Here is a 12,555-nt window from a genome sequence, read left to right as displayed (position 1 = left end):
GAGCGCATCATCCTGTTCTTCCCCAGTGATTTGCTTGCTGGCGCCATTGAGAGCAGTGCCACGGAGGAGAGCTGAGGCAGGGCAACATAAGCCCTCCCCTGAAAATAAGCCCTCTGGTGTTTTTCTTTCCAAAAAAAAAATAAGACAGTGTCTTATTATTGGGGAAACACGGGTAAGTATCTAAGGCTGGATTTGACTTCAGGTCTTCCTAATTCCAAGTTCAGCATTCTGTCCACTACACCTTACTGGATGTGATCTTCATGGACTGCTATGGTTAAAAATGCATTGTTCAAGGAGTATAGGGTTTCATATGCAAATCTTTTATTTTTTGTTTTTCATTGTATACAAAATGTTTATGTTTGTTATTAATTGTTAGGGTAAAAAGAAAAAAGAAAAGAAAAAGATGTGCATTGTTCAGTATGCCTAGCGACAGACTTCTCTAAAATTAGCCAGGATGGTCCCTGGGTGAAGGATGATTGCCAGTCTGTACTCAAAACCTTGTCTGGACCTTTCAGAACTTGGCCTCCACTGTCACTGCCTCCAAGAAACTTGAGTCCTCTTCAGGCCCCAATAAAGCATCAGAAAAGGCCTTCAGTGGGAGCCTCATGTCCATATATCAAAAAAGAGGACTAGTATTATCACCAATAATTACTGGTCACTTCCACAGTCCCTCCCTAATCTGTATATTTTTAAAAGAAAGAAATCTGCACACCCACACATCCTTGTTCTTTGCCCAAGGACACTAAATACTTCATCACCTCTTATTTACCATCAACATAGCTCGGCCCTCTTAGGCTTTCTGTGCTCTCAGTATTTTTAGATTTAGGCTTCCCCCCAGAAAGGGAGGGAAACTATTTTATGGATGAGGAAGTCTCCATGTTTTGGAACACAGGAAAGTACACTTTCAGCAGTCCTTTGGACTGAGGAAATGTACCCTCTGGGCATGGAGGAGAAATGCTTTTCTCCTGCCCAGAATCCTGATGGGGTCTCACATCAAGGGAACCTGGTTTAAAATCAGTTTTTTTTTTTTAACCAGTTTGGATTTTCCTACATTATCAAGTCTATTCAGGGTTGTAGGCCATGTGCTGTCTTCTCTCAGAAACAACTTGCCCCAGCCAAGTCTCCCTCCCTGGGATGGACATTGCCATGTTGGAGAGCTGAACAAGTTGTGGGCAAGCTGACTGTGAGGGCTCACCCAGAAAGAAGACTGGTGGGAAGCTGGCCTATGGCTTATACCAGACAAGTGGTTTAGTTTCTCGCTGCTTCTCTCCCTCAGCTTCCAGGGCTTCCTGGATCTGGTTCTTTGGCCCGACATTGGCCACAATGTGGCTGAGACTCTTACATGGGCATTCCCATGTGGGAGGTGGCCGCCTCTCTTCAACACCTTTAATTTCCTTTGGGCTGTCTGGTGGCCATGTTAGGCCAGACTGATATTGCTCCTTGGGTGGGGCTGATGGTGAGGTACATGTTGGTATGACTGTCCTAGAGGAAAGCAATCCTGTTGGGATGCCTTATACCCAACACAGGTAGTGCCTGGGATTCCTGTTAACTCTCGTGCTAGGTGTCAGATAGGTGGTGAGGCAGATGGGGGTCCTGGGCTTGGAGCTGAGAAGAACGGAACTAGAATTCTGCCTTGAATATTTACTAGCTATGTTAACAAAGACAAGTAACTTAATCCATCTCAGCCTCATTTCTCTCATCTGTAAAATGGGAATACTAATAGATTTTTGTGAAGTTCTATTGAGATAACATATATGTTGCTCTTTGAAAACCTTAAAGCACTATATAAATCAGGCCTACACAAACTGTGACCCACAGGTCACTTATAGCCTGTGTTCCACTTGCAGCATGCTGAAGGATTTCCTTTACATTTCCTCTGCATTTTTTGCAGGCCACCCACAATCCTTCGGCATGCTGTAGGTTGTGCAGACCTGATATAAATACTAACCATTGCTTTCCAAAGGCCAGCATTTTACAGACTCAGGTCTTCTTGACTAAGCACTCTGTCCACCATGCCCCCCTAACTGCCTCATAATACAACTCCTTGATTGGATTTTTACAGCATTTCTTGCTTTCCAAATTGCTTTCTTATCTAGTATTTCATGTGAACTTCAGGACAGTCCTATGAGGTAAAAAGGCCATGTAAGTGTGACACTGAAAAATTACAGGGAAAAACATAGAAGAATGGTAATTGCTATACAGATAAGAAGTCTATTATAAAAGAGTGCCAAGAAATATGCCAGACAATGGTATGTCAATGCTAAAGTTTTAGTATATTACAGTTTTTCTTAGTAACCATTTATCACTCTATCATCCATGTTTGTCAAAACAATTTTTAATTAATTTTAAAACAGAACCCATTGGGGAAATGAGCCCCCATAACTGTCTTATTCTTATGGGTAGTACCACTTCCCATAGGATAAGGAATGATGCAGGGCTACAGACATGTACTTCAGGCTCCCCTCCATGACACTGGTACCAAAGACTAGTGAGCGCTAACTTAGGGTGAGCCCTTCTGAACTAGCATGGATGGTCAGGCTACTGGGGTTGCATTGTCCCATTGTTTGGAAAGCTGCTGCATTTGGGTTTATTCTAGAAATAAAGGAATTGTGCTTCTCTTGCTTGGGCTGCCCTGTAGATTTACCTCTGAAGTCAGGACCAAAGGGAGTTTGAAGGGGGCTTCTCATCCCACCTGTCACTCCCCTGGCAGGAGGCTGACATGGTGGTGATGTTCTTTATGATTTTTCTGGGAAAAATAACAGTCTTGGGGGTGGCCTGCCCCTACCACTTCCTACTGGAAAACAGAGCTGACAGGAAGAACATGCCCAAACACTATTTTATTCTCTCAGGAAGAGAGAAGAAGAACACCCATTTCTTGTTCTGATGATATCTTTGTCTTTGTTTTATGTCATCATGGATGATGATGATGGTTTGGGGCCACTAGTCTATCTCTGACCACTTTTTGCCTGAGAATCTCCTTGTTCTGATCCTGACTCCAAGGCTACATACAGGGTGTCTTTCTGAACCTGGGGAGCTCATCATCCCCAAGAACTGGTGGTGGTTGGCTTCCATTATCTATGGCCCCATTGGTTCCTAGGGCAACCAACATGTACCATTTTGGCAATTAACTGCAACTGCAATGAGATGTTTAAGTCCAAACCACAGAGTATGGCCATAGAGCAAATCAGCAGAAAGGCCTTGTTCCAGCAGCCCCTGGCCCCCTGCCTTCCTGATACCCTGCTATTTTAGGTTTGGACTTGAAATATCTCTAGGCCCAATTCCAAAGTGTGGAGCATTTGGGGAGGGAAGATGTTGAGTTTCCTCCCTTCTAGAGAGACTTTCATTCAGCCCCCCACGTCAAGGCTCACTTCTTAGATGATGCCTGGGGTAGTTTGGTTCATTTCCTGATATCCCCAAATCTGGAAAGGCAGAAAGCAAAGTCACAGCAGGTGGGGAAAATGGAGAGGTTAGTTATAAGACAGAAAATCAGTGGTAGGAAAGGCAGGGCAAAGGTTTCTGGGATCCAGAATCTTAGGGCCTAGGTCTGAATCCTCACTCAGCTACTCATTCCCTGTATAAACTTGGGTAACACACAACCTCTCTGGGTCTCATTGTTTACATTTGTAAAAAACAAGGGGCTTAGATTAGACGTCCTGAGAGGTCACTTTCTCTCTGTACTTCTGATCCTGTGATTCCTCACAACACCCTTCTGGGGGAAGGGGGGTAGGGGAGGGAGAAGAGGGAGTCAAGGACCATGAGTTGGCTCACAAGCCATCGGCTTTTTAAAACTAAGTTGTGAGTGTGTTACATTGGCACAGAACCAAGAAGGCTCTTTGTCATCAGGTGTCTCTGATCAGCAGCAGCCCCAGGCTGTGGTGCCAGGTCAGAATACCAGGATGCATTGCCATGGCCCCTCCGGGTATTTATGTCTCATTGAGGATGTAGTATTATGTACAAGGGAAGAACAGTAGGTTTTTTGCCCACTTACTGAACAGGTAGGCAGGCAGTCTTCTAGGAGCATTCAGACAGAGACCCATTTTGGGGCAGGAGTACAGATTAAATTATATCCACAATCACTCCAATTTTTACATTTTAAGGTTTACAATGAGATTCCTTCATAACAATGCTGCAAGGGAGGGGTTCAAGTATTTCCCCCACCCCATTTTACAGGTGAAGAATCTTAAAGTTGGAGAGGTGAGATGATTTATGCAAACTAGTTAGTGTCAGATCTGGGTGTTAATCCTGCTCTCCTTATCCTAAATTCTACACTTTCTCCACTATACCAACATTCTCTGTAAACTCTAGTCCAAGAGTCCTTAACCTTGTTTGTATCCCATCCTTTGGCAGTCTGGGGAAGCCTATGGACCTCTTTTCAGAATAATGTTTTTTAAGCAAATAAAACAAAACAAAACACACTGGGTTGCAAAGTAAAACAATTATATTGCAATATGCTCATCAAAATAGTTTTTAAAAGTTCATGGACCTCAGATTGAGAATTCTTGATCTAGCCCCTTCTAACCCTGGCATGTTGAAATGTTTTAAAAATATATTTGAATTTCATAGTCTGTGGTACAATAAGCTATAAGCTCTCCCAAGGACCTGGATTTTACATTTTCATATGGGGTTCTGATTTTCTTGGACAAGGGAGATAGTGACTGTGCAGCACCATAGGAGTAGATTAAGAGCTATTAGGGTCACAGAGTCCTGAATCCCAGAGAGATGAAGTAACAACAGGTTTCTACGGGTAGTATGTGGCAGAGTCAGAGCCTAGGGAGGTCACCCCAAAATAAGTTTCTCCATGGACTTTGAGCACAATTGGCAGTGTCTTACCTGTAGCTTCTACCATGCCTTCTAAGATGACTACCACCTCAAACTCCTCCTGATTCAACTGTGCCCTGGACATCTCCCAGAAAGGGCTCTTCTCGTTGATTTCATGAGAGATGATGAGTGGTGACACCAGGAAGAGGCGGTCATCCCCAGTGTCAAAACCCACATTGATGTCTGTCTGATTCAGGGGAATGAACTCCCCTTCTTTGGTCTGCCTGGACTTGATGAGTTTGGCCCGTATGGAGGCCTCTACGATGTGAGAGTTGCGGAGGTCACCCACCCGGAACATGAGGCAAAGCTTATCATCCCGCATAGAAATGACGGCATTGTTAGAAAACATGAGAGTTTCTGCCCTCTTCTTGGGCTGACTGATCTTGACAAACATGCAGCCCACCATGAAGGCATTGACTATGGAACCCAGAATGGCTTGGACCAATAGAAGGATGATCCCCTCTGGACACTTCTCTGTGATGACCCGGAAGCCGTATCCAATGGTGGTTTCTGTTTCAATGGAGAACAGGAAAGCGGAGACAAAGCCACTGAGATTCTCAACACAAGGAACCCAGTTTTTGTCCCCAACATGGTCCAGGTCTCCCCGAATGTATGCAATGAGCCACCAGATGAAGCCAAAGAACAACCAAGTAATAGTGTAGACCATGGTGAAGACAAGTAGGTTGAAGCGCCACTTCAAATCCACCAGTGTTGTGAAGAGGTCACTTAGGTAACGATAGGTTTCCTGAACATTGCCATGATGCACGTTACACTTGCCACTCTTCTCCATGTATCGCTGCCGAGGCTTCTTGGCTTCCGTCAGAAGACGGGTCCGATCAGTGGTGATGGGGACATAATCACGGGCCTGTTTGGGAATCTTCCTGGGGTCTCTGGGGGTAGTTCCAATCTCCATGTCTTGGTTCATGGAATTCCTAGAATCTCCAGCCATAGCTTGGCTAGTTTGGGGTAAAAGAGACATAAATCAGTGATATTGATTTTTCTGGTTCAGCTGAGTTTATCCTAAGCAGAGAAATCTAGCAAAACATGGAATCATAATGGTGAAAGGCACCATTAAAATATGTAAATCCACCCCCCTCCACTTTTACATATGAGGAAACTGAGACAAAGGGACTTGTCCAAGCTCACTTAACTGCTTACTGGCAAAGCTGGAACTAGGACCCAGGTCTCCTGACTTTTTCCACTACATGATTCTACCTCAAACTCTAAAACAGTAGTTTTACCAAGTAGAATGCAATGTATTTAACATGCATGGAGTGAATCAATTACAAAAATATTTATTAATTGTCTACTTTGTGGACACCATTAGAGAAGGCAGAATGTGAAGGGAAGATACAGGTTTGGAGGTCCTTGCTCTCATAGAACTTTCATTTTAGCAGGAAGCTATGTACATACACATATACATACATACATATAAAAATATATACACATGTATATATGTATACAAATATATACGTATGTATACATGTACACAGAAGCTATTATACATGATAAGTGAATTAAAGATGTATAAAATACCATGTAAAGTGCAAAGGGGAAAAGGTTATCAGCTGAGGGGAATCAGGAGAGAATTCTTGGAGGTGGTAGATAAGCAGGGCTTTAATAGTTTCCAAAAAACAAATATTCCAGGCCTAAGGTACTGTATGAGCAAAGGTTTGGAAATCATGTTCGTGTATAAAGAGTGGTTGGATTTGGTAAGTGGGGAAAGGTATGACATTGCCAGGTTGTGGAGGAATCTGAATGCTAGGCAAAGATGTTTAAACTTTATTTGGTAGGCAATAGAGAAACACTAAAGATTTTTGAGTAGAGGGGGAAATAGCCAGACATGTACGAGAGAAAGATTATTTTGGCAGTGGTACAAGGGATAGATTAAAGAGGGAAGAGAGTGAAGGCAGGAAGATTTTTCAGGTGGCCATTGAAATAGTTAGGAAGGTGGTATGTAGGACCTGTACTAGTGTGGTGGCCATAGCAAATAGATAGGAGGGGATGATATAACAGAGATTAAAAATGTAAACTAACATGAAGAGATAAATCTGTCCAAAAGTTTGAGTACATAATAACAGGTGACTATATATAATCCTCACCACCACCACTATCAAAATGCCATGTTCATAAGTGTAATCTGACTTGACCTGCTCTCTCAAGATGCCCCAGATACAGTCCCTGCCTTCTAAGAGCTTGTGAACAACAACAGCATATGGCAGGATTTACATCAAATCATAGACTAGTAGAGATGAAAGTGACTTGAGAAATCCTTTAGGATGTCAGTTTCCTAATGTCTTCCAAAGAGGTCCCAGAGAACTTGGAGATGGGGTCCATGCTTTAACCAGCTTCCTTCCATAGACATGTAATGACACCCACATCTCCTCAACTTTCTAACCTAGGGAACTTACAAGTTCATTTCACATGCCACTGAAAAGAACTGGCATTTTTATTGTGATGCTGGCTGAGAATATGTGGAGCCAGAAGACCTAGGTAGGCAATGATTTATACTTTGACTATTTAAGCTGCCCCCTCCAGGAAGTAGATCACATTTAATGTCACCCGGGGGACACAAGCCATTTAAACACTTTGTCATTTTTATGAGCAGGCTTTTCTTGATTTTACCTACATTCATCTCACCAAAGAATCAGGGCTGTTGTTTAAACAAATGCAAAGCATCCTTCATAAATCTACCAGCACATAAATCCAGCTGCAGGAGCATCCCATCCCCTACCATAGAAGGCCCCTGAAAGAGCCTTTCTTTTTTCCTTCTTTGGCCAAGTCCAGCAGATTCATAATGACCTTCCCCAAATCAAATGATGGGGTCATACAAGGAACTGTTTGTTTTGTATCTTTAATGTGCATTCCCTGTTCTCTTTCATAGCACCTGCTCCCCACTCCCAGTCAGGCCTCTTACAAGGATAAATGAGACAATGAGATTGAAAGGCTTAGAGCTTCTTTGCAGAAAAGGTGAAAATCAAGTCCAGACATGAGACTCTTCCTCAAACAGGGGTGGGGAACCTGTGGCCTCGAGGCCATGTGTGGCCCTCTAGGTCCTCAAGTGTGGCTTTTTAACTGAATCCAAACATCGCAGAACAAATCTCCTTAATAAAAAGGATTTGTTCTGTCAAACTTGGACTCAGTCAAAAGGCTGCACCCAAGGACCTAGAAGACCCCATGTGGCCTCAAGGCTGCAGGTTCCTCCCCCCTGGTCAATGATATTATCCTTTCATCAGAATCATTCATTCCTTCAACTATCATTATGAATCACCTTTACTGGGCCAGGCACTGTTCTGCAATACAACAAAACAACCCATCAGTTCCTGACTCCAAGGGGCTTACGTTTACAAGGCTAGGGAGGGTGGTTACAAATTCTGCTCTTCTGAAATGAAAGATACCCAGTGATGGGCCAAATAGACATTTGGATTCAACAGAATTGATTCTGGACAGTCCAAGTACTAGAACTCTAAGCGACAGTGTAAGAGGGGATAGAATGGAATCTTGTGTGCTCCCACAAAAGTTATTGGAAGATAATCAATAGCTGTGGGGAAGCTCTTGCTTATCTTAACTTTACTAAAACCCTGGCCTTCCTGGAACTATGTCAATGGCCAGAGGGAACTAGAAAGGTGGAGGGGGGGCGTGGCACATAGCTCTGACTTTAGTAGAGAAGAGGTCAGGTCCTGGTCAGGTCTCAAGTATCCTCACTACCAGGCCTCTGTAATCTACATATAATCTGCATATATTAAGGGAATGTAGAATATATAGAAGGAAATAAAGTGAGGAGTATGAGGAATTTGACTAACCTTTAAGAAATTTGACTATATATATGTATATAGAGAAAGCAAATGTAGAATATATATATATATACAGAGAGAGTGGGGGGAGAGGGAGGGAGGGAAATAAAGTAAGGAATTTAACTAACCCTAAGTCTACCAGGAAGGACAGAACTTGTAGACCCTCACTCCTAGTTCCATGGGAATGGGTGTGGGTGTATCCTTAGTGAGCATTACATCAGCTATTTTGCTGGAAGCATAAGTAAACACCTCACTCTGCACATACTTTCTGAGTTCTTTCAGTGAGAAGGGTTTGTTGTTTATAGGTATACATTATGTGGGTCTTCAAAAAAGGGAAGCAGTGGGTAGCAAAAGCTCTGGTCTCACCTCCTGATCTTACATGGAAAAATCCTGTGATACTCACAGCTGTGTGGGTCTTCCTAAGGGCCCTCAGGGAAGCAGTGGGCAGTGGAAGCTTTGGGTTCCTTCCTTGAACCCTACCTGGGAGGTCCTGTGAACCTCAAAAGTGAATTTCTCACAAGAAATTTTAAATACTGGGATCTGGGATACACTGCTTTAGGAGGTACTCAGGAAAAGAGAAGACCTTGGATTCCCCCACGGTTGTTACAGGATGTTTTGTACTTATTTTTTGTTGTCTTCCTCCCTTATCCAACTTACTCTTACCCAGAACTGCAAGGTATTCTAAGCACTAATACTCATATTTGAAATTCTCCTATAGAAGGACTCAAAAGGGGGCAATTTAACTATTAATTGCCATTTTATAGTAATTCATTATTTCCAAGCTATTTTATAATAATCTTCATTAATTATAGTAAGGACTTAAAATAATCATGTAAGTTTATAGGGTACTTTCCACACTGTATAGTGTTTAAAATTATTTAAGAGTAAGGTAGGTCCTGCCACTATTGTTGTACCCAGTCTACACGTAAGTAAGCAGAGACTTTGGACATCAATGGTTGTAGAGTTCTCATCCTCCCTCCACAATCGACTTCTTCACTGAACCTGGGAAAATCCATTTAGCCTCTCAATATCTCTCATTTTGCCCATCTGCAAAAAAGAGATAAAAACAGTGACCCTAGCTGCCTCATAGGGTTGTTATGAGGACCAAAAAACCCCCCAAAACCCAACCTATAAATAAAAATTCTTTGTGTTTTTAGGAAGCACTATGGAAGTGCAAACTATTATCAGCTTCATTTTAGAAATGGAGAAGTTGAGGTATGGAAAGCCTAAATAATGTGTCCAAAGTTAACCTGTAAATAATTCAGTTTGATGAGTATTTTGTGATGGAATACTATTGTGTTGTAAGAATTGATGAGCTGGTTTATTTTAGGAAAAACAAATTCAAAGTATGAAATAATGACAAGTGAAATGAGTGGGGCCAGGAGAATGATGTATACAGTTTGAAGCAATGTTGTTTGAAGAATAATTGTTAACAACCAAGTTATTTTTAGCATTATAAATACTCAAGCTAACTCCAAAGGACCTGTGAAGGAAGATGTTACCCACACCCCCAGAGAAGTATGGTTTTACATATATTTATAAATCTGTGTCAAATGGTGGCCTTCTCTAGTGTCGGGTGGGGAGGAAGGGAGGGAGACAGTTTGAAACTTAAAATGTAACCAAAAATTTTTAATTAAAAAAAGAAAAAAATAAAGAACAACAAAGTTGGTATTTTGCTATCAGCAAAACAAACAAACAGCAACAACAACAAAACAAACAAACCAAAAACCCTACAAGATTCCAGGGCCAGAAAGCCAAAAGTGAAAAATAGTTCCTGCTCTCAAGGAGCTTACATTTTACTGGGAGTTTTTAGCTGGCCTGCAGACTGAGACAAGCTGTGCCTTAACCCTCTGAATTCTCTTGCCTCTCAAGGATTTGCAAAAATTCTTACTCCAAAAAAATCTCCCTAAAGTCAAAAAGATTTGCAGGGGTGTAATGGCAAGCAAATAAGTACTTAGCACCTTATTTCAGTTGAGCCTTGCCTGTGATCATATCAAGTCTTTGTTCAGAAACAGAACTTGTGAAACCCACAGTGGGAGGGACTTGCCAAAGACAGGAACAGGAAGGACATAAGAGGTGGGCAGAACAGGGAGGAGCTAATGACCAGATAAAAAGCTGAGCATAAGCTGGGAGAGAACAGAACTGAGAAGGGAACACTTGTGGTGACAGAGTTGAGAAGGAGAAAACTTGTGGTATCCTGGCACTCTGTCTGTTCTGTCTGTGTTGATTTGTGTTTGTGATACTTTGTACAGAAGCCCTGGGACCTTACCAGAAGCCCTGAAAGAGGATTTTCTTGTTGTCTGTTTACAGAAGTCCTGGAGGAGGGTTTTGGAGGTCCTGGAACCATACTGATAATGTGTGTTGAGTTCTCAGACTTTGTGGGTCTGTGTTGATTTCACAGGCAAAAAGTGAATTGATGATGGTGCCGGCAATATGTATGAGTGTTGTTTTGACTCTGTTAAGCTGTCTTCCCAGAAACAGAAACTGTGAAGGACTTGAGGTGGACTGGACACTGTGAGCTTCAATATGGAAAGGGAACTGGACAAGGAGATAGATGAGGAGCTGAGAGCTGCCAATCTGTGAATCCAGGTGACAGTTGGGTAAATTCAGGCAGAAGCTGGGACCATGGAGGAGGAACCATGGAATCTGAGAGCCAGGCTTGAGTCAAGATGAAAAGACCTCTCCTTGGGTACTTAGTGCTAACTGAGAAGATCGTGTTTTACTGTGGCCTAGGTGGGGGAACTTTGTACTCTGTACCTTGCACCTCTTAAGGGTTGTTGAATTAAGGATAATTGGAAACTAATTTCTAATCAAGAAGAAAGAAAACTTTTTGACTGAGAGATTAAGACAATGTGACCTAGGGATGGAGAACTTGACCTTTGTACTTTGTGTCACCTAAGGAGGATTGCTCCTTAAGGATGATGAGTTAAAGACTTACTGAGTGATATCTTTTGTTTAAAACGATGTGGCCACTTTAGTGATAAGTTGTTGTGTTATAACATTGAGAATGCTGTATTTTGGTTTCTGTGAATGTTTTGTCTTAGTTTACTGCTGAATAAATAGAGAGCTCACTGTACTATGTTATCAGAATCTTAAAGCTGTTCACAGCAGCAGTCCTCTGGAGAGCTGCTTGTGCTTGGCTTTACAAGGGGTTTTCCTTAATTGGACCCTTCAAAACTCAGAATGTTCTCTTTGGACTAGGAGGCTTGGTACATTTGCCTCTAGAGAGGTGCAGAAGTGTCTGGAATACCATCAGTTACCAGGGAACTCTAGTTGTATTCTGAAGGGTGCAGACTAAGACAATGACCTTCACAAATCTTTTTAAAATCTAAGCAAGCCCATTAGGGCTCTCTAGCTTTAATCTTCTTTTGAAGGTGAATGGGGAATGGTGTACAGATTTATTAAAGTTCTTGGGAAAGGCAAAGTTTTAAGGTCCAACAAAGCAGATCGATCTCTTTGATATGAAAAGCACAAAAACCAAAGGGCAGACGTAGGGAGGTAAAGGGAAGAGAGGTTTCATCTAAGCTGGCTCACCTGTGAATCATGGCTTCCTTTCTACTGGGCTTAAATGCCCCTCAGGACTATAGGACTCACCTATCCATATGGATGGGGATTCTTCTCCAAATTGTAGCTGCGGGAAGTGAGAAGTCACTGACATCCCCCGACAAATAGCACCTACAACTGAAAAGCCACAGAATTTCCTGAAAAGCCCATTGAACTGACACTCCAGTCTAAGGATCAATTTCCTTATCTGTAAAATAGGAATAGTCAGAATCTTTACTTCTTCCTCTTCATCTCCTAACAAAGAATCCCTGAGTAGTTGGTTTAATTGCAAATGGGAGAAGAAGCCTATTCTTATGAACTTTGGGGGTTGTACGGCTCTAGGGTTAGATGCTTTCTTTACCTGTAAAGGTGTATATTTGGATCACATGAGGCCTTGTTC

General features: G+C 42.3%; 1 protein-coding gene and 1 long non-coding RNA gene across 2 annotated transcripts in view; both read right to left on the bottom strand.

The window, feature by feature from the left end:
* KCNJ5 (potassium inwardly rectifying channel subfamily J member 5) overlaps nt 1-5,767 on the bottom strand; it is a 7,251-nt gene extending 1,484 nt beyond the window's left edge. Inside the window, exon 1 of the mRNA XM_069079868.1 lies at nt 4,831-5,767. Coding sequence (XP_068935969.1) covers nt 4,831-5,767 — 937 coding nt within the window. The remainder of the gene's footprint in view (nt 1-4,830) is intronic.
* Nucleotides 1-12,555, bottom strand: part of LOC138154881 (uncharacterized) — a 335,411-nt gene that overhangs the window by 160,371 nt on the left and 162,485 nt on the right. The gene's annotated exons all lie outside the window — the stretch shown is intronic.

This window comes from Petaurus breviceps, unplaced genomic scaffold, assembly GCF_028583685.1.
Source record: "Petaurus breviceps papuanus isolate PSGF00001 unplaced genomic scaffold, PetGlider_PUasm1.0 91133, whole genome shotgun sequence".
Classification (NCBI taxonomy): Eukaryota; Metazoa; Chordata; class Mammalia; order Diprotodontia; family Petauridae; genus Petaurus; species Petaurus breviceps.
Note: the sequence above shows the minus strand (reverse complement) of the source record. Positions and strands in the feature narration are given on the sequence as shown.